At 38.6% G+C, this 26,921-nt stretch overlaps 2 protein-coding genes and 1 long non-coding RNA gene across 4 annotated transcripts; all 3 read left to right on the top strand.

The window, feature by feature from the left end:
• Positions 1-303: 303 nt before the first annotated feature.
• On the top strand, positions 304-2,098 carry LOC147496833 (DNA (cytosine-5)-methyltransferase 1-like). 2 transcript variants are annotated; one of them, XR_015196670.1, is made up of 5 exons: positions 304-410; positions 495-1,261; positions 1,340-1,408; positions 1,600-1,688; positions 1,840-2,098. XR_015196670.1 is itself a non-coding variant. In XM_086562492.1 (5 exons), the coding sequence occupies exons 2-5, from the start codon at positions 1,163-1,165 to the stop codon at positions 1,933-1,935; spliced, it is 366 nt and encodes a 121-aa protein (XP_086418618.1). In that variant the 5' UTR covers positions 304-410; positions 495-1,162; the 3' UTR covers positions 1,936-2,098. The 2 variants fall into 2 exon arrangements, 1 of the variants encoding a protein (XP_086418618.1); XM_086562492.1 differs by having other exon boundaries at positions 1,587-1,688.
• Positions 2,099-7,721: 5,623 nt separating this feature from the next.
• LOC147496832 (uncharacterized) lies at positions 7,722-8,809 on the top strand. Its single transcript, XR_015196668.1, has 3 exons — positions 7,722-8,051; positions 8,135-8,302; positions 8,398-8,809. It is a non-coding gene; the product is annotated as an uncharacterized LOC147496832 (long non-coding RNA).
• Positions 8,810-18,285: 9,476 nt separating this feature from the next.
• Positions 18,286-20,510, top strand: LOC147496831 (S-norcoclaurine synthase 1-like). Its single transcript, XM_086559697.1, has 4 exons — positions 18,286-18,791; positions 18,935-19,182; positions 19,273-19,597; positions 19,959-20,510. Exons 1-4 carry the CDS (start codon positions 18,540-18,542, stop codon positions 20,196-20,198), a joined length of 1,065 nt encoding a protein of 354 aa, XP_086415823.1. The 5' UTR covers positions 18,286-18,539; the 3' UTR covers positions 20,199-20,510.
• Positions 20,511-26,921: the final 6,411 nt, after the last annotated feature.

Genomic DNA, 26,921 nt, shown 5'->3' with positions numbered 1-26,921 from the left:
AAACTACATTTACGCCAGACTTTCTATGACTAGCAATTTGGTTAAATCTATTTGGGTAAAGATTGTGGTGGAGATGTTTTCCATTGATCATGAATTCCATACTGATTTGGTTTCTCTTTTTAACAAACTTCTACTTCTTTGGGAACCTTATTCTTAAATCAAGTACCTTAAAAAACTATGTCATTTAGTGTATACGCAAAGGATGCATCTCGATTAGTCGGAAACACATAAAACCTCTGAAACATTTGCAATTTCTTATTAATGCTTAACTTATAATCTTATATACTTCACCTTTATTTGCAGTTGGGTTGGTGGGTGGGCTGTTTAAAGGATTGTAACGACCTTTTTGGAAGAATTGTTCGAATAACTCCTGGTGTAGGCCGGTTTGTGGCTCGCAGTTATACTCCTAGGTACGGAAGTTTTTTTCTGTCCTGATTCTGACATACCATGGAACACTGTCTATGAACTCACATTGTTGGTGACTGGTTTTTCAGACAGTTGGTTACTGCGTCTTCTGGGACTCTCCCTTATTTAAGATTTTTGTTGTCAAAGAGGCCAATGAGACATACAATATGCAGGTAAGGATGTCATTTACTTTGTTATAAATTTAGTGATGTTGTGGGAAGTTGGGAACCAATTGACTGGTGTTACATTGGGGAATGGAGACTGGTGAGTGTCAAGTTGAAATGGATGGTATAAGTTACAATGTTCACAGACTTTGCGAAAGAAAGAAAAAATCTTTATCTTTCCGTTATTTATTATTGATTGGGATATCAAGATTTTACATGCACTCATAATCCACTTTTACAATCAAATGCATTACTTTTCCGGGTCTTTTTGTTTGGTCTGTCTTAATATATTTATGAGAAGAGTACAAGACTGGAGAACTTGAGATGACTTACAGTACAAGCAAGATTGCCTTTTATTTGAGCTCACATATGTACAAACACAAAATACAGTGGTAAGGAGAAAGAGAACCCCAAAGCAACAAATAACACCAGTAGAGAGAAATCTTCAATAGAGAAATCCCTTTTTTTTCTAGAGAAATCTTCAGTAGAGATCCATCCACTACCACTTAATATCACCTCTCGTCCTTAGTAGTCATTAGCTTGAAAGAGTGACCTTGGTCGCTTGGCACTAGGCCGTTTGGCATTTGGTTGCCATGAATTATCAGGCGGGACTGGGACTACTAGTTGTCGGATGTTATGGGCTGCCACAGTTTCGCATGCGTGCATTTTTTTGGGGGGCTTGTTCTACCGAGGTAAATCCACAAGAAATCAATAAATAAAACCAGTTTATCATGTAAAGGTCGTTTATTGACCATTGTTTTCCTTTTCAGAAGCTTCCGCAGTTCCCATTACCAACCCATGAGGTGGATGTTCGTGGTCAAGTCCCTAAAGAGTTTAAGGTATTACTGCTATTTGCTATCAATGTCTTGGAAAGATTACATCTTAAGTTATGACTACCATTTTCTATCAATTTCTTGAAAACATTACAATAAATCGTTTTTCACAACTACAGCGTAATGTTGTTGCCTATGGTGAAAATGACCCTTGCATACTATGAAGAGCTAACACATATACTAGTCTGATTTCCTAGGGATTGCTATATTATCCGCTGCAAACAAAAACATGGCTGTAAAATGGGGAGACCCAACCTTGCATGAATGTCTACTCAACCCAAAGAAGGTGAGTAGTTGTATACATTTTATCATTTGTATAAACAATTAAACTCAAAGCTTTGAAATATTAAATTGTCTTTGCTTGAACATAATATGATGTTTGGATCTCATACAAATATCTCTTCTTAACAAAGATTTATATCTCTTCTGCTTTGTAGTACATTCCTAGAACAAATATGGTTTTTCATGGACTTAAGTTCGCTCATGAACATGTCGATCTCATTGCATACCTGAAATCAGCAGCTTTATCTTAAACTACTCTCGGCGCTTCAACAAGAGAAAGAACAATAGTGGGGACTGGTTGTGCTTGTGTAGTGAAAGGTTTAATAGACTATATGGTGTTAGTATTTGTAAGTTTTAAAACGATTTTGCTCCTCGTTTTTACCCGTTTCAATGGTGTACTATATGAATTTGTAAGCTTTATCTTCTTGATTCATTTCTACATGTTTATCTAGTCAAGGTGCTCACAATGCAATCTTGGGGGTTAAAGAGTTTTAGTTATGTTGTATAGGGTTCTTATTTTGATGTGAGCAAAGAAAAATAAATATTTTTTTCTTAAAAAAAATTAACTCTTCCGACAGATGAAGTCCGCAGGAACATTATTTACCGACGGCTACAGACCAATTGCCATGTGGTACAGAAACAGCTTTGGCGTCCAACATAGACCGTCGGCATAAGTAACTTTCCGACGGTTCAGAGTAGTGAAGGTTTTCCCGATGGCCATAGACAGTGGGTACATTCCGATGGTTAATAGCCGTCACACGTCCGTCGGCGTAGCATATTTTAGCCAACGGCCTATTCCGGCAGTCAAAAACATTCAGTAGGCTAACCTAATTGGCTATTTTCTGACGGCTCTCCGACTGCTTTAGGCCGTTGGGTATTCTCTTTCCCGACTGTTGTAGTCCGTTGGCGAATGTCATTAGTTGTTGATTGAGACTTAGGCTGGACAAAAAACGTGGGTATTTGTACTTGTCCATTGTACTCATCCAAAGTATAATAATTTTCCGAGTTCTTCCATTCGTCAAAATTTGATTTTTTTTTTTTTTTTTTTCATCCTCATTACTGTGGTATAGTTGATTCATGTTCATGCTTATTGGTGAGAGAAATGTTGCTAGAGAGCGAGGTAAATTATTGGAGAAGAATTCAAAAATATATCTATTTTTATTTTAAAGAAAGAAGAATAAGTAAATGACTTGTTTTGTCTTGGGTACGCCTAATAAAAAAAGAATAATTTAGGAACTTAAATGTATTTAAAATAATTTTATTTATTTATTTTAAAGTTGGATACGGGAGTGTTTTTATGGTGTGTCCAAGATCACCCAAACTCATTGTATGATTTGTTTGCTATCAGTTAATGATAATAGATAATAAATATGGGTCCTATTACTGGCGGACCCCAATTTGTGTTGGGCAGATCCCGAGTTGGGCCGAGTTGGGCCGGGGTCTGCCCATTGTGTTGGGCGCAACTCATAAATCATACACCCCCAAACTAAATACCCAAAAACCGGCAAACCGGCAACCCCACAAACACAAACATTCCATTTCGATTTAGCAATTTTTGCTTCAAACCCTCGATTTCGCGCTCGACCAAAACCCACAAACACAAACACTCAATTTTGATTTCGCGATTTCTGCTTCAAACCCTCGATTTCGTGCTCGACTAAAAACCCACAAACACAAACTCTCGATCTCAATTCAATTAACAAAGTACGGAATTATCTCTTCTCTTCAAACACTCTTTGTAACTGTTCATCACTACACAGAGAAACTCAGTTGGTGTCTTTGAAACTATACTACTTATATAGCTCTGTTTCAGGTAACTGTTTTATCTTTCTATTTTTTATTTTTTATTTTTATAATGTTATATTTGATTCAATTCTTTTGAATTCTAGACACCCATTTTGTTATATGTTTTGAGCTACTTGTTGCTTTCCTTAGTACGCTTTTTGATAAAATGGTTGAGAAAACTGTGGTTTCTTGGGCAACTATGATTGGTGCAAAAGAACCCCCGAAATGATTTTAACAAGCCCCGAGATGGTGTCTTTACTGTTGTTATCCTTATTGTATGTTTCTGATTACCTTATTAACCTACTTTGTTTACAGTTATGGGTAGTTATGCTATTGGAAGAATGGTAATTATTTGACTATTTAGAATTTAATATGGTTTTAAGTAATCCCTTTTTGCCTTGTACTAGAAGGCAAAAAGGAGGGCTGATCCAATAAATTAGCACCTCCCCACTGCGAAAAGATAAATTTAACAACTAGCATGCCACAAAAATCTACCTAAACGATTATTAGATCTAGTGAGGTCGACGCAGCTAGGAAGTAAAGACTAAATAGTGAAAAGAAGTGGCAAGTACCTTCTGCTCAAAGAACTTCTCGCTATCACCGAAAGAAGTCCAATCCTTTAGTATAGTAAAACCCTTCACTTTCCATGAGCCGGCTTCAATATACCACCATCATTTACGGGTCCCAACCACTAACCTATTATGCCAATCAAACTTAGGTTCCACATCATGTGAAACGAGGTTATGCCAATGATGGTTAGTGGTTCCTAAAGGATTGGAACCTTTTGTGAATATATAAAACTTAGAACCATCATTTACCAGGTCCAATCCTTTAGGAACCTATCATTGATTTAATCAATCTTCGTTTCATGCTTGGTTTTCTTAAGTCGGAGCAACCTTTATTTTCACAGGTTTGTTTCTTCCATCTTCAACCAAACATTTCACACTCTCTAAACTTTTCACTAAAACTCCTTAAACACACATCTCAGGTAAATTCTCTCCCCAATTTGGTTCCAAACCATTTTCGATTGTAGTTGATAATTGTGATGTAGTTTTTTTTTTTTTTTTTTTTTTTGTGTATTATGCAAAAGATTTGAACTTTTGATGATTTATTAATGTTCACTGTAATGTGTATTGTATAAAATGGACTAGTTTATGGTTTAATTCAATTGTTTTCTGTTATAGAATTCTTTGTGTTGTTAAATTGGAATAAGGAGAGTTAACTAGCTATCTCATTATATGGCATGGGTTATTTGATGGAATATTGTAATGAATGTATTCAAGCATTCATTCATAAGAGGCTTACTATTTTTGGCACTATATACTGGACAATACTATGTGAGTAATTGTAATGTATTACAATACAAACAAACGTACGTACTGACCTGGAAGTGTAGTAGCATATGAGTCCACCTGAATTGGTGGATATTGAGTGAAACCTTATCCAACAAAATAGTTCTTGTAGTTACTTGTGTTACTAGCTAGCACGATAGATTATGTTTATTTAAGACTTCAAAGTCAGTAGGGGATGGGACCAAAATGCATGTGTTTCTGTAAGTAGAACTCCTAGCATGGAAGAATAATTGACTAAAGTGGATGGTTCGTGAGAAATGAATAGTTTTATTGAACCACAAGTATTTTGTCTTTGTTAATGGAATCAAACCTATTGTTTGTGTTCCTTGGTGGTTGATTTACTTTGTTGGTGTTCTGGTTAATAAATTGTTGAAGTGAATTGACATTAAAACTACTTTTTTTTTAAAATAAATAGATGAACTTTTGACAAAAACAAGAGTGAAGGCTAGTGAAATTGGGATTCTAGTAGTGAATAGCAGCCTATTTAAAGTAGGGGATGTAGACCTTGCCAAGAATCTCCTAAAAGTAGGTTCCCTTTGAATTTTTCTTTTTGTTTAAGAATTCCTGTTAATCGTGAAGCCATCATCATGCATGCATGCATGAGAGGGATATTATTGTCACAATTGTGCTTCCATGCTTGGTGCCGGCTTACCGGCTATATGAAATTATGGAACAAATAAGTATAGTGAATGCCTCCTATTTTTAACTCCTATTTATTTTGTAGCAATGCCTCGAACAAAAAATGTGAATGTGAAGAATGCAGCAAAAAGTATTTTCACGGGTGCTAAGAAGTTGTTAGGTGGGGGGGAGTAGTAGTTCGGGTCGCGATGAGGAGCCTGAGAAAAAGAGAGGAAGGGGATCAACCACTTCGGCATCAGTTCGTAGAGTGGATCGGAAAGCGGATGATCCCAGTAATGTTGTAAGTGGTGTAGAGTTAGGAAATCAAAAGAGAAGAAAGGGGACAGTTCAGAGTGATGTAGATGTAGATGTAGATGTAGATGTAGATTTAGATTTAGATTTAGATTTAGATGTAGATGTAGATGACGATGACGTAAATATGGATCGTGGGAAGAGTGTAGTTCTAAGTCATGCTGATAGTGAATAATTAGTTTCCCTTCTCGTTTTTAATTGTATAGTTCTTGGCTTCTTGCATTGATACTTGTATAGTTGTATGTCATTGACGAACTTCTGAATACAATTATGCCACATGAGCTACCCTAACGACTCTAGCCATAACTTCTCGTTTGTTTGTGTTTTCCTCTACTGGTAGGACTTATAAGATATTAAGATAGTAGACTATGCTAAGAAGAGCTATGCTTCTTGGAGGAACTTTAGTTGTAAGTTATAACTTAATATCAGTGAGGTTCTTAGAGTGGTTTACTACCTTGCTTGATTGAGCCACCGATGCGGATGATTGTTGAGTACAGTTATATGCTGTTACGTTGACCATTTGGCTGGAAACTGGAAAAAAAAAAGTAGCGATTTAGATTTTAGAGCATATTATCTATAGTTGAAAATGTAGACTATGGGGTTGCGTCTCTCACCTTCCTACTATTCGAAAACTGAGATTTGATTCTATTGTAACTTAATGGGAAGTTGTTGTACAATAACTTCTGGTTTGTGGTAGGTTTGTTACACTATGCTGACTTCCTAAACGGAGAAGAAGTTGTGCATTTGCTTGTTATTATTAGAAGTTGTGAATTTGCTTGTTAATAAACAATTTGAATTAGTTGAATGTCTTATTTTTAACTCCTATTTATTTTGTAGCAATGCCTCGAACAAAGAATGTGAATGTGAAGAATGTAGCAAAAAGTGTTTTCACGGGTGCTAAGAAGTTGTTAGGTAGGGGAGTAGTAGTTCGGTCATGAGGAGCCCGAGAAAAAGAGAAAGTGGCAACAACTACCTCGGCATCAGTCCGTAGAGGGGATCGGAAAGCGGATGATCCCAGTAATGTAGTAAGTGGTGTAGAGTTAGGAAATCAAAAGAGAAAAAAGCAAACAGTTCTGAGTGATGTAGATGTAGATATAGATGTAGATTTAGATTTAGATTTAGATTTAGATGAAGATGAAGATGTAGATGTAGATGTAGATGTAGATGTAGATGATGTAAATATAGATCGTGGGAAGAGTGTAGATGTAGGTGATGATGAAGAAGATGATAGTGAAGAAGATGACGAAGAGGGTGTTGATGACGCGGAGGATGAGGAGGACGCGGAGGATGAGGAGGAGGAGGAGGATGATGATGACGAGGAAGTCCCGTGCACTGTACCTCCAGTGAATATTGTGAGAAAGTCCAACAATGACTTGGAGTTCCGAGAGGTGTTTATGGAGGTGGCCCTCGCGGTGTCACATCCGTTATATGACTATGCAAAGGCACGTGGCTCGCGATATTTGGGAGGGCAGGTAATATTATTATATATTGTCTATTAGTATTTAAATTTTGTATTACTGAAACCTTGTGCATACATTAATACTAAGTTTTTGTTGTTTTAGCGGAGCGAGGGGTGTTGAAGTGTCATGGGCACTGAACAAGTTGGTACAATGGGATATCGTCGGGAGAGTGTTCATCGTTCTAATTTTCATATGGAGCTTCAAAGGATCAAACTTATGTGCTCTGGTCTTAGGTGTATATAGGCATCAAGATCCTGTGTTGGTCTCTGCGTTTGTGGAGAGGTGGCATCCAGAGACCAACACGTTTCATATGCCGTGGGGTGAGATGACAATCACGTTGGACGATGTTTCCCAACTCTTAGGAGTTCCGATCAGAGGCAAAGCAGTGACTGGGGACACTGATTTGACCCTGGAACAGACAAAAAGACTCATCCACCAAGGTCTTGGCATACCCATGGATAAGATAGATGCGGAGATGAAATCCAATAAGTTCACTTCCAAAGTTAGGATGGATTTCTTGATGAAGCAGTTTGCTGGGAAGGTGACGGATGAAGATTTACGAGATGAAAATGGGGTTGTTGTTAAGAAGGCATCAACCCAAAAAGAGTTCCGGTTTGCTGTGAGAGCTTATTTGTTGTTTTTCTTTGGATGTACCGCCTTCACCGACACGTCTGGAACTGCAGTTCCCGTTTGTTATCTGAGACTGCTTATGAAATTTGCCGAGATCGAGAGACTACTGGCGTGGGGTGCGACCTTTACCGGGCTTACTTGTATAGGGGTCTTAGGACTGCCACAAGTGCCAAGGTGAAGGGTGTTTCAGGCTATTTCACTCTCCTACAGGTATTTGTTTTTTTATTTTTTTCTTTTCAATGTCAATTTTATCTATCTATTACAATATTAACTAGGTGTCTATATTAATCTAGGCATGGATTTATGAGTACTTCCCGGTGTTCAGGCCATTCCCAAACGATGACTATCAGTTGAGCATGTCGCGTACTCATAAATACTCAGTTACTCAGTCTTTTTATGCTAGCACAACAGCTGCATTGAAGCATACCCGAGCGATGATTGATAATATGACTTGTACCGATGTAAGCATTTTTGTATATAAATAGTTTTATTTATTAATTGATATTATTAGTATGTGGTTGATGATTAATTTCCTCGATCATATGGTATTTGATAGGTTGAATGGTATCCCTATCCTGAAGTCCGAGCTATACGGCCGGTGGATGAAATAGCATTTTTCGAGGGATTTATATGCTTTCTTGATAATGTTGAAGCAGTACAATGTTTCGAGGGTTGTGCGTCAGTTGGGTCATATGCAGTTTGTACCTTCAGATCCCCCAAGACCAAAGACCTCGACGCGAACTACTTCCGGACGCGGGTACGATGTGAAATTTAATGTTGTGTCTTCCTATTGGAGTAAATGGCAAAATCACTTGATACAACTTGAACATCGAGGACCCATTCCGTCTTATCCATGGGAGTGTGTTAGTAGATACATGAGTTGGTACGAAAACAATAGCCATATTCGAATGATAAACCCTTATCATCTTAATCTCTACTCCCTACAGAGTCTTCCATATCATAATCTGGTGAGTTAATACTTTACAACGTTAGTTTTTTTTGTTTTTTATTTTGTTTTGTTTTGTTTTGGTATTTTATAAATGTAAATGTATATACTAATGTAGTTTTTCGTTTTAATTTTGACAGCACCCCGTCGTTGATGAAATTTCTCGTTTGCTCAATCAAGGCTTGCAATTGGGTGGGACTGCGATTCCAAACGATGCACGGAACGAGTTCATGGAGGCATACAATTTGACCCGGTGCAAGTTCATTGGCGGACGATATCGTTAAGGAGCATTGGATTTAGCAATGTTGAATTTGGTTAGTTTAGGGTTTACTGTGTTGAGCATTGGCAGTCTTGTTGGAAGTCTTGTTGGAGTCTCGGGTGGAAATGTGTTATAGAGCTTGAGAGATTGAGTGTCTTTCTTGAGTCTGGAAATGTGTTATAGAGCTTGAGCTTGAGTCTAGGGTTTACTGTGTTGTTATCACGATTGACTAACCATTTTCTGAAGTTTTAATTCTGTTATTGTTATGTTTACTTATGCTTTTGTAACAAAGATGCTTATAGAGAAAAATCAAGTGATAACATTGTATTGTTGCTGAAACTCGGAGATTTTTGTGGGATATGTGGAATACTTGTTGAATCTAAGTTTTGTAACTTAGAACTGCAGTACTATTTTGTTCTTTAAATGCTTGTTAATACTTGTAACTTCTTGTAACTATTTTGTAACTTAGAACTGCAGTACTATTATGTGGAATACTTGTTAATAAGATTTTGTTCATTAAATGTTTCTTGTACTCACATTCTAAGGATTTTTTTCATATTCGACTTCGCTGGTTTTGTTAGTCCGTTTACAGAGATTACCAGATATGACATTTCTTGTGTTGAGTCCTCCATCTTTGTCATTGTCAAATTTTTGGAATATCTTCTTCACTTTCTCCACTCTCATTTCTCTTATGCCATGTATAAAACATTGATCAATTGCCAAAACACGAAACATCTATTTTTTTGCCAAAACACGAAACAACACGCAACATCTAAACTTGGAAAAAAAAATGACTTGCTGTTTTTTTGCCTCTTGGACGGTAAGAGGCAAAAAAAACAGCAAGTCATTTTTTTTCCAAGTTTAGATGTTTTAAACGACATGGCCACACCGTTTGAGACTAAGTCCAAATGGTGTGGTCACACCGTCCAAATGCCAAAAAAACAGCAAGTCTTATTCTTTCCAAGTTTTAGTCTAAAACGATATGGCCACACCGTTTGAGACTAAGTCCAAACGGTGTGGCCACACCGTCCAAATGCCAAAAAAACAAAGAAATCTTTTTTCCAAGTTCAAATCTCAAACAACATGGCCACACCGTTTGGACTTAGTCCCAAACGGTGTGGCCATGTCGCTTTCGAACTAATTACAACGACATGGCCACACCGTTTGAGGCTAAGTCCAAACGGTGTGACCACACAGTCCAAATGCCAAAAAAACAGCAAGTCATATTTTTTCCAAGTTTTAGTCTCAAACGCCATGGCCACACCGTTTGAGACTAAGTCCAAACGGTGTAGCCACACCGTTCAAGTGCCAAAAAAACAGAGAATTTTTTTTGCCAAAAGTCATTTTTTCCAAAATCAAACAAACATACATACATCCATACAATTAATTCGACAAAAAAATACAATCAAATTTAAGAAAATTGTATCAAAAAACAAATTACAATTCCAACCACATGAACATTAATTACATAGACTTATTCCTAGTCAACATCTATTATTGGTATTTCGGCCCCATCATTAGTGTGCTCGTCTTCCAATACTAAATTGGGAATGTTCAATGCCGTAAATTGCGCTTGTCTTGCTTGTAATGCAGTATCCCAACTATCTGCAATTAAGTGTCGAGCTCTACGCCATCTTCCCATCGGTTTTGGAACCGGACAATCATCAACAAGTTCAACATGGACAAAATGACATCCTCAGACGTAAAGCGGTACCCAACACTTTCTTTACTCTCTCGGATTTGCTTGGGTTCTCGGTGGCAAAATAAGATGGCGAAGTACATACTTCCTAAATGTACGAGGATGACATTAAATCTAAGCAAATAGATATCCAGCAAAGGGCATGCTCATCCACTTACGAGGGGTGCCCAACCGCATTCATGGGAAATTGTAGGTTTCACATTACCTAATCTCCTTTGTGAGTGTACAATGTACGATATATAAGGGAGGTTGTCATTAAGTTCTTGTAACAACTCATTTCTCATCCACGACCACTCTTCCCGACTTCTTCCTAATGCAATGCACATTGCTCTATACCAAGAATTGCCATCACCCACGTGGTCATCCACTTTAACAATATATTTGTGTAGTTCTTTTGGAATGTCCAAACCGTAATGTCTCGCTCCCTCGGGATGCCAATGTCTAACTTTGAGGATTTTTGAGAAGAGTTATTCCGTGGTGTGGTTGTTTTAGGTGGTAAAGGTGACTTTTGAGAAGAGTTATTCCGTGGTGTGGTTTTTTTTGGCAAAGGTGGTTTCGGAGAAGACTTCTCTGCAGTGGGTTTAGAGTAGCTTGGAATTTATGAGAAGGCTTGGAATTTGGCGTACATCTCGATTGTTTGCGGACGAGACCCACTCTTCATGCTCACGTTGGGAATGTTCAAAACCGGATGAATCTCGTTTTGAAGAGTTTTCATCCTCGGTTGGAAGCTTTTCTCTTGCGGCTACCCTTAGTCGACCTTTGGTTTTAAGCCTCCTCATAAGGTGGTTCTAGCCATGTAGTTTCTCGCACGGCAATCTCCATAAGTTTTCTAACCATAACCCCGCTCTCTTCTTCGAAGCCATTTCATACCTTTTTTCATAAACATATCCATCGAAGAAGGTCAATCGGGACCAACACCCACCACACACTTGGAAAAGCGTGAGTTTTCCAAAAGGGATCGATAGCACTCAAAGATATGGAACGTTCTTGCTTTTGAAGTTCAATGATTTCGTGAGCACATGACAATCCATGATCCGGTGCGCAAATAACACCCACAAATGAACTCGAGTCTTTAGCGGCAAAGGCTTACACGGGTATCTAATTCTTCATAAAGCAAGTCCAAACATTTTCTTGAGACCGGGGTTTTTCGAAGTTCACGAAATAAAGGAATCGGTGGTGGTCTTTGGGTTACAATCGACTCTTCTCGAACGCACTCTAATCTCGGACATCCGGATCTCTAAAATCGGGTGGATCAAGTAAAACATACTTAGAAAATCATGTCCGTTTGTGTTTCCTAGAACACGCGTTTCACCCGAAAGCATGAGACCGCTTCGACTCTATTGGTCGTTGTACTCCCCAAAGTGAATATGTTGATCCGTCCAACAACATACCTAATCGATCCTTGTAAGGCAACCAAGTCTCGCAGATAACTAACAAAATTGGAGTACTCAACCCTATAGTGTTTTTCCAAAGCGGCAATTCTACGGTTGAAGATATCCTCGGTCCCGATTTTACTACTGTTGTTCCACGAGAACCGGCCTTTATCTACTAGTTCTGTGGTGGGAAAAAAATCATTGCATTTCTGAAGGACGCACATAGAGATATGCCATCTACAGAGATGCTTGTGCGCGTCAGGAAACACAATATCAGCAGCACCCATCAAGGCCAAGTCCCTGTCAGACACGATCACAGATGGCCTTTCTTCACCCAAAGCAAACCGTTAAACTGACGCAAAGCCCACTCATAGTCTATCATTTGTTTGGATTTGGAGCAACACTTGACAGACCGGTGAAAGACTTCCGGTTGAAGTCACCCCCACAAACTGTACAAAAGGCCACCGATACTTATTGGTTTTATAGGTCGCGTCTATGATGAAAACTTTTGGAAAAGTCCGAGCCATTTTAACACCGTCCGGATGGGCCCATAACAATCCCGTTATCTCATCCGTATTCATATCCTCTCTCACCTCCTCGAAATAATGGTTTTCTGCTAACAACTCACGCAATCTCTGCATTTGCGAGCGACCGTTCATATCCAATGTTGTCACACCCCGAATTTCGACAGAATTCGGAAAAACACTATTTGTCCCCGACTCTTCGATCTCCGAGGTGTGACGCACTCTCCACTTCCAAAAACCCATAAACAGTTTAAAATATGCGGATAATTAAAAACCAATAAAAATTTTAACTTAAACAACAGTCATCTTCATTACCAAAAACAATTTATAAATGAAAATGCAAATAATATTATCTCAACTGAAAATCTATATCACCTCAAGGGAAAACAAAACTTATCCTGAGATGCAACGCTAACGCAAACCACAAGCAGCAACCGATCTTCTTCAACACTAAACCTGTCAAAACTTATCAACTATGTTCATTGAATGAACACCCCCGATAAACAAACATGCAAATCGGGTCAAGATTATAAACAATCTTTGGTGTGAGTAGCTCTAAAATATAACATATAATTATACATATATATACACAATCCCTACGGCAGGTTAGTTCCTCCACCGAAGCCTTTAACTTTCAACGACTAATATAACATCCTTAAGAATACTAATTAAAGGCAGGTAGTTCCTCCACCGAGGCCTTTAACTTCCCACTAACCACACAACAAACTATACACATCATAAATAAGGCATGTAGTTCCTCCATCGGGCTTTAGGTTCTAACTAAACAAATAACCAACCAAACATATTACCATAATTAGATTATTTCGGGGCTTTCTTTTTGTGTGTCCCTAAAATCACGTCAGATCTATGTCTTACCTAGTTTCCTGGCTACCACAATCGCGAACCCAACGCCGAACATGTACATCCACATGCCTCCCTTTACATAATGAGCCACTCCGTGCGTAACCACCCCTGGCGGGATGCCGCGACACCGTAAATCCTCACGGAAGCCAAATCTATGTAAGCACCGCCACTATTCGGCATAAAATATTGCGATCATCGTTCTATTTTGCTTAACGGAATAATCAAGCCACTATTCGCTACGCCGGAGGGCCGCCGAAGGCCATTCGGCCTTTAAACAAACGCCGGAAGGGCCAATCACATGAGTTGTGGTAGTCAGGTTCTAGGATTTTCGTTATGTAATTTATTCGGTGTCATACATTAATGACTCATAAACATTTCTACTATATCACGTGCAAGGTCAATTACCTTATTGCACTAAGCCATAATATCTAGAAATATCTCAATTATATCTCATCATAGTCACTTTCATTCTTTCACGTGCCAATATATTATCAAGACAACGCCACACCAGGGGCAAATATTCACCAGTGCTATACTAGCATCTCACATATAAAATAATGGAGTGTATATACATTTCTCCAAGATATTGCATCAATATATTATAACGTATTATATCATGTCATGTCACAATGCTTCCACGTATCGCATACATTATTTATTATAACGTATTAGGAACATAATGTCTCCTAACATCTCAATATCGTCACGTGTCAAAAATACACAACATCACTGTCAAATCTTTCTTAGACAGTGACTAACCAATTATGCAGGTTTCCGTACCATTTTATTTTATGGCTTGTCCATACAATATACAACATAAAACGTAGCACAAATAAACAGTCCACAGTCCACAATCAAAGCCCAATATATATATGCTTTACACACTACTCACGTCAAATCTAAATTAGATAATGAGCAACCAAGTTATACAATCTTTGACAATATTTTATTACTATATTAGTCCATAAAAACAAAAGTGTGAAAAACTGGAAAAGTCAACGGTCAACGGTCAAAGGTCAACACCTCATGGTCAAGGTCAAACTCAACATGTCATGGTCAAAGTCAAACTGTCATCGTCAAAGTCAAAGGTGAAAGTCAACCGTCCATGGTCAAAGGTCAAAGTCAACCGTCAAAGTCAACGATCGATGGTCAAAGTCAAACTGTCCTAGTCAAAGTCAAACTGTCCAAGTCAAAGTCAAACTGTCCTGGTCAAAGTCAAACTGTCGTTTCCATGTTCGACAGGTTCATGGGCATAGCCATGGTTCATGGCTAAGGGCAAAGGTGCATGGCTCATGGGCTCATGGCCAAGGTCATGGTTCGGACCCAACTGGCCAAGCCCAAACCTTAGAACCCGAAAGTCTAAAAGTCCACTTATTTATTTTACCTGACCCAATTGGATCTATTTTAAGTCCAATGGACTGGTCCATGCAATATTAGAAACGGGCCCAAAAGCTGTTAAGTTAAACTGGTCCACAAATACAAATGAAACGGACCCATAGGCTAATATTAGAACTGGTCCAAAAACACCAATGATACGGCCCATCAATTTAACTGAACTGGTCCACAAATCTTAATTAAATTGATCCAAAAATTTCAAACCAAATAGGGAAAAGGGCCCAACCACTTAAAGAAATCGCCCAAGACAAAACAAGACTAGGGCCCAAGAACTGAATCTAAACCGGTCCAAAACTAAAACAAAAGAAGCCCGCCCAAGCAAACAAAACAAGGTCGACCCATATAGCAAGTGGATTCGCCCAAGGCCCACCCACGACTCTGATTGCATCTTCTTCCCCAAATTTTCCTCCACCCCACCAAAAATCCGCCACCACTAATCCTAATCACCTACCCATTCCAACCTATCGGTTTTACTCATAAATAAAAACCCTCTAACATTAATTAACGCCAAAGCCTCAATTCCTTAGATCTAACCTTCCCCAAAACTAGATCTAGAAACTGTCGACCTCCATTAAAGCTTGTTCAAACGCTCCCCCACCTCACAACACTCAGTCCCATCACTACAAACCATTCAATCCATTCAAATACCCAAACAAAATCCAAACAACAAAGTTTAATAAAAAAAACGATTTACTGTCGGCCGCCATTGCCGCTGTTCACAGCTTCCCACAGTACCCAAATGGTTGGGTTCCGATCCCCCTCACCACCAAACTTTTGGAGTGTAATCAACCCCCACTCCAAACCTCGGGCTCACCCATCGCCGACGCCCGAAGCGTCTGTCGAAGCCGGACAAAGACGACATCAATAACTCGATAAAAATCCAAAACAAAAAGGTTCAAACAACCCAAAAGACGGGACGATGCCATTACTGGCTCGCTCGTGCTTATTGCCATTGGCCTGTCGAGCTTCTTCAATCCAAACAGTTTCACTACTAACCCAAAAACAATATACCAATATTTAACATACCAATATTTAACTAATTTAAATAAAATAACGAAACAGGACAAAAAGAAGTAGTAGAAAACTAACTACTCACCTGACGTAACAGCTCGACGAATCCTCCTAGCCCGATTCGTCGGCCCAACGCTCCAAACAAACCGACTTTCTCTCGCCTCCATTTTTTTTTTTAATTATTCTATTCTCCAGGAACCCTATTTTCTAGAAAAATTGTTTATATACTTGGGTCCGAAACCCAAGCCCAACACAGACTCGGGCCCAAAACCAGGCCCACGTATCCCGAGTCCAATCCGACGAATTTTGAAAATAAATAAATAATTAATTAATTAATAAATAGAAAAATACGTATTTAAAAATACGGGCGTTACAAATGTCCTCACCTTGTGCCTGGCATTGTAGACTTAATATATGCTAGATAGGTTATCAGGAAACCTATGTCTGATGGACTTCAAAACTTCTTTAGGCTTAACTCCATTTTGAGTCATCTCTGACAAGAACTCGAATTGTGGAACAGTCAGTCGAGTAGCAAATGCATGTCCTTCAAGGGTGTTCGCTAATGGATGGTTGTGAACACCATTAAGAACGACAATTTTCCAACTATTGACCGATTTGCGTTGGAAAATACATCTTAACTTAAATGGACATCCACGTTTCATGGTTCCCGTATTTCTCTTATTAACTTTTCTCGCTTTTTTATGTGAGCGATACACCGAACTCGCATAATCTAAATCCGGCCTTGGTACTTTCGGTTCCGTTAGCATTGCGACTTCCCAATTACCACAACCACATTACATTGTTTTCCCCCGAAAGCGGTTGCCCAACCAATTACGTCACTACGTGTATGAAATACCTAAATATATGAAAGAAAACAACAATCAATAAACTAATATAATTTCATTTAGAAAATAAAAACAAGTGAAAACAATGCCTACTATGTACCTCTTCCGTAGTAAATATTTCATTTGTATCCATTGAAAGCGGTTGAACATCATCCACGCCATTCGAAGTTTTCGTGAGTTCTCAAACGCACCGAAGGATCCTAAATAAAGAATAGTTGTTAATTGATGTTTGGCTTAAGTACCAAATGTCACAAACGACATGGCCACACCGTTTGGACTAGGTCCCAAACGGTGTGGCCATGTCGCTTTTGATGACTAACTTCAAAACGTGTGGCCACACCGTTTCAAGTCGCAAAAAACGGACAAATCGCTTTTTTCAAATTCAAATCCCAAACGACATGGCTACATCGTTTTGGACCACGATCGCACGGTGACGGCGAGACCGATTTGGTGTGAAATACAAATGACCTAGCCGAAGTCGTTTAATTACTACATGCATAATTATTACATGTATAATCACATTACACATCAATAATTCCTACATGCATAATTATTACATGTATAATCACCGCACACATCAATAATTCCTACATACAAAATTATTACATGCATAATTACTACATGCATAATTATTACATGTATAATCACCGCATACACATCAATAATTTCTACATGCATAATTATTACATGCATAATTACTACATTCATAATTACGTTTAATTTAGATTTACCTTATTCTTATTAAATGCATCATCATCCATTCCTCTATTTTCTTCACTTTGAACTTGTTTTACATTTTTCTTGAATGGGGTCACTTGGAACTTGTTCTATATTTTCTTCTTGAATGGGGTCATGATGCATTACATTTTCTTCGTCATCTTCGTATGTTCTAAAATGGGGTTGGGCTCTTCCATTAGTGTTTAGTGTTAGGGTTTAAGGGTTTAAGGTTTTTATAGTGGAAGAAGAGAATAGAAGAAGAAATTTGAAAAAAGTTAAGAAAAGTCAAATTCACTTTGGTTTGGGGTCAACACAAAAAAACAACTTTTGGGACCAATGACGCATTTGTAATAAGTGTTTTAGTTTTTGGGGTCTGCCCAACACAATATGGGGTCCGGCAGTAACAAGTACCATAAACATTTAGTTTATAAAAAAAAAAACCCTCCCAAAAGTCTGAGGTCGAGCCCACAGGCTATGCAATTCTGCATTACAAAACAGTAAGCGAGCCTAGGAAAAATTCTAGAAACACGAACTCAAGATTGAGTTAATATGTTTTTTTCGTTGGCGTTTTTCGTTTTTTAATTTGTCAGTTTTTTCACTTGCAATTCAAAATCCGCGTTACCGATTCCACGTGCATCGCGTGATTTGGCGTGCATCTCGTGTGTAATTAAAAAATAATATATGGCAACTCATAATTTATAGGGCTCCCAGACAATTTTCTTTTCTTTTTTGGCAACTGGCTCCCAGACAAATGTGCACGTACGTTGTTTTCTTTCACCTAATAAATTGTCCTATACACCAATGACTAATTGTCAAGTAAATTCTAACATCAAGAATCTTCGAAATAGTATTAATTTGAAATCGGGATTTTGTTTTTCTTAATGAGTTTTATCTTAAGTAACTGTAATTATCCAAAGTAAATCCGGCCAGTTTAATTTTTCCATACACATTACTTACTAAAGCCACTTATAAAAGCAGGTCTTACGAACTTAGGATTCTCGTTGATTCCCTTTTTTCGTTTAGGGCTTGAAGAAGGATATTGAGGTAAGAGAGTGAAGTGAAAGGATGACCAAAAATCTGATTAGTTTGGGGGGATCGTTACCTGTTGACAACGTCCAAGCTCTCGCAGGTACAGAGTTGAAAGACGTCCCTGATCGATACGTTAGATCGGAATTAGAGTATGACAATGATGTAGTTTCTACTGATAACGACGTGGAAATCCCAGTTATCGATCTGTCAAGGCTCCTCAATCAAAAGTCTGCTTCTGATGAACTCGCAAAGTTCCACTCGGCCTGCCTAGATTGGGGTTTCTTTCAGGTCAGTCAATATAAGCAAAAAAGGTAGTACACCATAAAATTATTTGGCAGTAAGATTCCATGATTTCCATCAAAAGTACGTCTTACGTTTGTAAAGATTGTTGTGCATTGACGTCACTGTCAATTTGGTGCAATTTCTCGCAGTTGATCAACCATGGAGTATCAGAGGAAGTGATTGAGAAAATGAAGGTTGACATGGAGGACTTCTTTCGGCTTCCATTAGAGGAGAAAAAAGTTTATGGCCAGCTACCGGACAGTACAGAAGGCTATGGTCAGTCCTTTGTCAAGTCTGACGAGCAGAAGCTTGAATGGGCGGACATGCATTTGCTAATTACAAATCCTGTTAAAGAAAGAAACATGCGATTTTGGCCAAACAATCCTACTTCTTTTAGGTAATCAATCATTTAATTTCCCTCGTAGAATTTTAAGGGGGCAACTCATATGAGATTGAGCACATACTTTTTTTCAACCTTTTGTTTCAGGGAATCAGTGAACAAATTCTCAAAGGACGTTCAAGAAGTTGCAATGTGTCTCATAGGATTGATGGCTAGAAACTTGGGGCTTGAATCACAAGTATTGACAAAGCCTTTCGAGAACTGTATTCAGGCGGTGAGGATGAACTACTACCCACCATGTCGTTACTCAGACAAGGTTTTGGGACTCACTCCACATTCTGATGCTAGTAGCCTAACTCTCCTCCTTCAAGTTAATCAAGTAAATGGACTGCAGATCAAGAAAAATGGAAAGTGGTTCCCTGTTCAACCCATTTTAGGGGCTTTCGTCGTCAACATTGGTGATATATTAGAGGTATAATCTTGCAAGATAGGGAAAACTAAATCTGATTTTCTCTGCATTTTTCTTTGTCAAGTAAAAAATTCTGGTAAGACTCCATTACGGGACTCTCTAACTGCCCACTATAGATTTGCATTGAGTAGTCGCCATGTGATGGCCAGTTCAAATTAGACATCTTCGTTCGTGTTTGGAAGTCCCTAAAAGTAGCCCCTTCATCTATTCCATGAACCAAACACAGCGTTGATATCTTTTACTACATATTTGATAGCATGGAATTGAAGAATCTTTATTTGCATAGTATAAGACAATCGAGTAAAAACCTTGCACTTGAATTTTGTTAAGGATTTTTGCTTTGTATCATATTGGCAATGTGCAGATAATGACCAATGGGGTATACAAGAGCATTGAGCACAGGGTTGTCATTAACCCTGACAAAGAACGCCTCTCAATAGCAGTGTTCCATGACCCAGAATTTTCCGCTATAATTGAGCCTGTCCAAGATCTTGTGAAAAAGCACGGAGCCAGATACAAGACTGTACGTCATGCGGACTTCTTGAACCAATCAATTAATAACAAACTCGATAGTAAGACCTTTTTGGATCAGTTCAAACTGTAGATTATCTAAGAGACTACTATATATGGGAGTAAATTTGAACTTCTGGTCAGATGTGTTGATCTTTTGGATGTTTGAGTTTGTTATGTTGTTAGCTAAGTGACCTTCTGTTTGCTTCAATAAAAGTTTGTATCGGTGAACGGGTGAAGTCAGTTATCTTTTGTATTGCTTTAATAAAAAGCTTGTACTGGTGAATTCAGTGGCCGTCTGGCCGAGTAGAATTTTCCCATGTGGGGCACCGTGAAGTGACTACTTCGCGCCACATCTTGATTATTTTACATCAATACACAATAATTATAAATTTATGTTAAAGAATCAACTGTGGACGAGACTTAAACGTTTCACCAGTGGGGAAATTTGGATCGGATGAAGTCAACTTTTTTTTTTTTTTGTTTTTTTAAGAAACTAGAGGTTTAATGAAGTCAAAACTTCTGAACACATGATCCTAGGTTTTTTCACTTTTGGTCGGAAATTAGACTTTTATGCCATTTCCGTATTTTCTTGGGAAAATATCGTCAATTTGATATTTCGGCAGTTATTATCGATATTTTGTATTACAATTGATATGTTGCAGAAAAGCGAGAAAATGAAGGAAAAAGGAGAGGATGGACACATGTCAAGAGGGGATTGGTCCAAGCTATTCTAAAATAACTATAAATAGACTAGCAAGAAAAAGATTAATTCATTGGAGATCATTACAACAAAATGGAAAACTGAGAGTAAGAGAGAGAAAAAGAGAGAATACTGTAACCGATATTATTACTTAAGAACAAAGATTATTTCAACTCGATTTCAATCTTGATCTTTCATCTTAGCAATTCATTACTGTTAATAGTGATCAATTTCTTAGAGCACTACATTGGCGCCGTCTAGGTTCAAAGACAAAGATCGCGACTGTGATTTCTCGTTGTCTTTTTCTTTGGTTGAATCCATTAATTGAAGTTTTTGGTTAGAAAGAGTAATCAGAATGCCTCCGAAGCATGCTACAGCAAATAAGGCAATGATGGTTAATGAGGGAAGCACTTCTCAAGCTATATCTAAGAATGAGGAGAGAAGAACTCAAAGATCCACTAGTAGGATGATAGAAGAAGCAGAGGAGATACAAGAGAAAGAGTGTCATTGAAAGATATGTTGAGAAGGATGAATGATTTAGAAAAGCAGAATCAGATGTTAATGGCTGAGAATAAACTAATAAGGGAAGAGAAAGAGAAGCGTGCTGAAGACGCTAGGTATGAGAAGGGTGATGAAGAATCGAGTTCAGGAACTCCAATAGTGCGAAAAAGTTATTTAGAGGAGAGAAGAAGGAGTCATATTGGAGAAGTACAATCGGTGGCAAGAACAACACCGACAGTAGCCCAAGAGGAAGAAGGAAAAGTACTAGTTGCAAAGGAAATGGTTAGAGCACTACATTGGCGCCGTCTAGGTTCAAAGACAAAGATCGCGACTGTGATTTCTCGTTGTCTTTTTCTTTGGTTGAATCCATTAATTGAAGTTTTTGGTTAGAAAGAGTAATCGAATGCCTCCCAAAGCGTCTTCTGACACAAAGGCAATGATGGTTAATGAGGGAAGCACTTCTCAAGCTATATCTAAGAATGAGGAGAGAAGAACTCGAAGATCCACTAGTAGGATGATAGAAGAAGCAGAGGAGATACAAGAGAAAGAAGTGTCATTGAAAGATTTGTTGAGAAAGATGAATGATTTAGAAAAGCAGAATCAGATGTTAATGGCTAAAAATAAACTAATAAGGGAAGAGAAGGAGAAGCGTGCTGAAGACGCTAGGTATGAGAAGGGTGATGAAGAATCAAGTTCAGGAACTCCAATAGTGCGAAAAAGTTATTTAGAGGAGAGAAGAAGGAGTCATATTGGAGAAGTACAATCGGTGGCAAGAACAACACCACAAAAGAGCTCAAAGAGGAAGAAGGAAAAGTACTAGTTACAAAGGAAATGGTGCAAGAAATGATGTCGGGCGGTTAGGGGATCGGTTGTTAGAAAAAGTATCAGCATCGATAAGGAAGCTAGCAGATGATGTTGGTAGAAATCCATTAAATAAAGAGATACAGAGGGCTTCGTTACCTCCGAAGTTTAAGAATCCAAAATTAAGCCAATATGAAGGAGCTACGAATCCAATGGACCATCTTTTTAGTTACCGACATTAGTTCTCAATATATCAGGGTACTGAATATTGGGATACTGTACTATGTCGATCTTTTTCATCAAGCTTAAAGGGCAAAGCTTTAAAGTGGTTCTGTACAATTCCAGAGGGGTCAATCTCAAGCTTTAGAGAAATTGAACTAATTACGGTCACCAGAGGGTGAAACCTAAGCAGGTGTCGGCTTTGTTTCAGTTAAAGCAAGCAAAGAAAGAATCTATGAAGGATTTCTTAACAAGGTTCAAGGCTGAGACACAGTCGGTGGAAAGGGTTAGATGAATCAGAAATGACGACTGTCATAGCGTTTCAAGCAGGATTAATGCCAGGATCTTTTATGCATAAGTATTTACTGAGAAAATAGGTTAAAACATTGCAGGAGTTGTATGACAAGGTCGATAGAGATATATTAGTAGAAGAGGGGTTGAGAACTGCCAATGCGCAGGCAGTTTTACAAGTAACCGATGCGGGGAAAAAAGAAAAGGATAATAAGGATCACCATGAAGGACGAGATTCCTCGAGTTCAGAGAATAAGAGACCCAAGACAATTACTCTAATCGAGATAATCAGCCATAGCAGAGACGGAAATATGATAAGACTTTGAGAGAGGAACTCGATCCTAGTAACTTTATAGCTCTGAATTCTACCCCAGAAGATATTTTGCGAAGAATAGAAAAGGAAGATTTTGTTGTGTGGCCGAAATACACTCTAAGAGAAATAAAGGGGAAGCCGTATTGTCAGTTTCACAAGGTCGAGAACCATAAGACAAATAGATGTCTCCAATTAGTTAAGGAAATAGACAGGCTAATGAAAGATGGAAAGTTGAGAGAGTTTTGGGCAGATATCAGGCCAGCAGAGACGGTAATGATACGAGAAAAGCCTTTGGGGGTAATAAACATGATTTATCGGGGGGAAATTCCTCAGAAAAAGATTGTTCGAGATAAGATAAGGAAGATCTCAACGGTCAAAGAAGTGCTCGAGGTCAATATCAAGCTAGTACCAGCGAGCCAGCAACTGATATCGGCTAATGTTCCAGGGGCAATCATGTTCGTACCGGAAGATTTGTCCAAGGTAATGTTACCACATGATAATGCTTTGCTAATCACTTTGCGTATTTCGGGTTATGATGTACATAAGATATTAGTGGACTGTGGTAGTTCAGTTAATATTCTATTTTGGAAGGCGTTTAGCGGAATTGGTTTCGATGAGTCACATTTAAATCCCCCGAAGTTCAGTTTGTATGGGTTTAATGGAACGTGTACCAGACCAGCTGGAGAGATAAAATTGCCAGTGAAAGCGGGGCCTCAAACGGTGATGACAAAATTTGTGGTCATCAAGCACCAGTCTGATCATAATGCTATATTAGGAAGGAAATGGATACATAAAATGCGTGCTGTTCCTAGTACATTTTATTAAGTTTTAAGATTCCCAACCATATCTGGTTTATATGAGATTAAGGGTGATCAGTCAGAATCAGAAAAGTGTAATTTTGTTACAGTAAAGGGAATGATGAAGGGTAATGCCCAAGATACTGGGGGCGTCGTGGAAAACTATACATAGCAGTTACAGCAAACTTCACCTGCCGACATCAATATGCAGATACAGGAGCAGGTAAAGTTCACTCAAAAGCTGAAACAACATGAGGAGCAACCATGGGAAAGAAAAACAATAGAAGCGGTGGAAAGGATTAATATCAGGATAAGAGAAAGTGAACGTCATACGTTCATTGGTACAGAAATGGATAAAAATATAAGAAAGGAGTTGGTAGTCTTTTTAAAGGAGAATCAGGATGTTTTTGCATGGTCGATGTCGGATCTCACTGGAATCGATCCAGATATCTGTACGCACAAGTTAAATATGGAAGAAAATGCAACTCCAATACATCAAAAGCACAGACAGGTGAGACCAATATACGAAGAAGCGGTGCAAGCAGAGATACAAAAGATGTTAAATAATAACATCATCAAAGAAGTCGAGCATTCTGAATGGGTAGCAAATATAGTGGTTGTGCCCAAGAAAAATGGTAGAGTTCGGATCTGTGTCGACTTTACTGATGTAAATAGAAAGTGTCCAAAGGATCATTATCCTATGCCTCGAATTGACGAGTTGGTGGACCGAACTTCTGGTTTCGAGTTGATTAGTTTTTGTGATGGTTATTCAGGATATTTTCATATTCTAATGGCTGTACTAGATCAGTTAAAAATGGCATTCATGGTCAATGGAGGAATATACTGTTTCATCATAATGCCATTTGGTTTAAAGAATGCTGGAGCCACGTACCAAAGATTAGTGGAGAAGATGTTCAAAAAACTCATCAAACGTATTGTCGAGGTCTATATCGATGACATGGTCATTAAGTCTATGAAAGCGGGAGATCATATAAAGGACCGCCGATAATTGATTCAGAATAATCGAGAGAGTTTAATATGAAGCTTAATCCGAAAAAATGTACATTCGGGGTCAGCTCGGGCAAGTTTTTAGGTTATATCGTTGCGGAGCGGGGTATCGATGCTAATCCTGATCAAATACGAGCACTTCAGCAAATGTCGTCACCAACAACCCGAAAGCAAATACAAAGGTTGACGGGAAGGATAGCGGCGTTAAATAGGTTCATCTCTAGAACTTCTGATCGCTATGAGCCACTTTTTAAGTTGCTCAAAAAGAATGTCAAATTTAGTTGGAATGAAGAGTGTGAAGAAGCATTTTCTGAATTAAAGAAATATCTCCAAGAAGTACCGACTCTAACAAAGCCAGAGGAGGGAGAAAGTTTGCTCCTTTATTTGGCTGTATCAGATTTCGCTATAAGTTCTGTCTTGGTGAAAGTTGAAGGTGGGTTGGAAAGACTAGTGTATTTTCAAAGTAAAACAATGCTCGAGGCTGAGACTCGATATTCAACGCTAGAAAAATATGCTCTGGCGCTATTATTCTCATCTCAGAGGTTAAAACCATATTTTCAAGCACATTCAGTGATAGTGATGACGAATTTTCCGTTAAAGCAAATTCTGGCAAGGACAGCGAAGTCAGGAAGGATGTCTAAATGGTCTGTACTCATAAATGAATTTGGAGTCGAATATCGAAACCGTGTATCAGAAAAGAGTCAGATATTAGCTGATTTCCTGGCTAATTTTCCATCTGAGAATGTCAGTTGGGGCATGGAAGAAGAGGAGTTTGCAATGCTGCAAGAGCCTGAAGATGTTATCGATGCAGATGATCCATGGGCTGGAACGAATGGTTGGAGACTATTTGTCGATGGATCCTCTGGAGGAAAAGGTTGTGGCATCGGAGTGGTGTTGGTTACTCCTGAAAATCAAAGGCTCGAGACAGCAATAACGTTGGGTTTTCATGCATCCAACAATGAGGCTGAATATGAAGCTTTAATAGCTGGGCTAGAGATGGCTAAGTCTCTCAATGTTAAAGAATTGTCGATTTTTAGTGACTCGATGCTCGTGGTCAGTCAGATCAATGGGGGATACTCAGCAAGATGTGAAAATATGGTGGATTATTTGAATTTTATAAAATCCAAGCTGAAGTATTTCAGTAAAATAAGATTTCAGCATCTCAACAGAAATGAGAATAGGCATGTGGATGCCTTAGCATATGTGGCAGCGATGCTAGAAAACACGGAGGGTCATACTCTGCATATCGGAGTGTAACAAAAGCCTAGCATCGACATCGACCAGCAAGAAGTCATGGAAATTGATACACTGGGGGCGTCATGGATGGAATCATATATTTCATATCTAGCGGAGGGAAAAGTAGTGGAGAATAAAAATGAGGCTAGAAGAATTAAGTCGGGCACCCAAAGATATGTATTGGTTGATAATGAGTTATATCGAAAGAATCCTTGAGGGCCACATTTGAAATGCATATCGTATGAGGAGGCGCAACTAATCATTGCGGAGCTTCACGAAGGCGAGTGTGGAAACCATTCAGCTGGTAGATCATTGGCAAATAAAATCACGAGACAGGGATATTTCTAGCCTCAAATGTGAAGGGATTGCCTTCGATATGCAAAAAAGTGTGTAAAATGCCAAATTCATAGGAAAGCCATACATGTTCCGGCTGAAGAGTTACATTGTGTTTCAAACCCATGGCCTTTTGCTCTATGGGGGATGGATATTGTAGGACCGCTTACACCAGGGAGAGGTAAAAGAAGGTTCATATTGGCAGTCACAGATTATTTTACGAAGTGGGTTGAAGCCATAGCTCTGCAGCATATCAAAGAAAAGGATGTTATAAATTTCCTTTTTGAACAAGTCATATGTCGATATGGATTGCCCTATGCTATTATATCAGATAATGGGCCGCTGTTCGAAGGAGGAAAGGTGAAAGTTTTTTTGGAATCTTACAAGGTTAAGCATTTCACATCGGCGCCATACTATGCTCAGGGTAACGGGCAAGCAGAGGCAACAAATAAGACCATTATGGATAATATCAAGAAAAAACTAGAAGACAAGAAGGGTCTTTGGGTGGATGAGCTAAATAGCGTTTTGTGGGCTTATAGAATAACACCTCAAACAGCCACGGGGAAGTCGCCTTTCACTTTGGCATATGGTATGGAGGCGGTAACGCCAGCTGAA

Source organism: Coptis chinensis, chromosome 5 (genome assembly GCF_015680905.1).
Source record: "Coptis chinensis isolate HL-2020 chromosome 5, ASM1568090v1, whole genome shotgun sequence".
Lineage (NCBI taxonomy): Eukaryota > Viridiplantae > Streptophyta > Magnoliopsida > Ranunculales > Ranunculaceae > Coptis > Coptis chinensis.
The sequence above is the reverse complement of the archived record's forward strand: the minus strand, read 5'-3'. Positions and strand labels throughout refer to the sequence as shown.

Bases quoted from the DNA above. Each gene is read 5' to 3' on its own strand.
- LOC147496833 (XM_086562492.1), top strand. From the start codon at position 1,163: ATGAATTATCAGGCGGGACTGGGACTACTAGTTGTCGGATGTTATGGG. The intron at 1,409-1,586 runs GTATTACTGCTA...CACATATACTAG, and splicing joins AAGTCCCTAAAGAGTTTAAG to TCTGATTTCCTAGGGATTGC. The intron at 1,689-1,839 runs GTGAGTAGTTGT...TCTGCTTTGTAG, and splicing joins GTCTACTCAACCCAAAGAAG to TACATTCCTAGAACAAATAT.
- LOC147496831 (XM_086559697.1), top strand. From the start codon at position 18,540: ATGACCAAAAATCTGATTAGTTTGGGGGGATCGTTACCTGTTGACAAC. The intron at 19,183-19,272 runs GTAATCAATCAT...CTTTTGTTTCAG, and splicing joins AACAATCCTACTTCTTTTAG to GGAATCAGTGAACAAATTCT. The intron at 19,598-19,958 runs GTATAATCTTGC...GGCAATGTGCAG, and splicing joins ACATTGGTGATATATTAGAG to ATAATGACCAATGGGGTATA.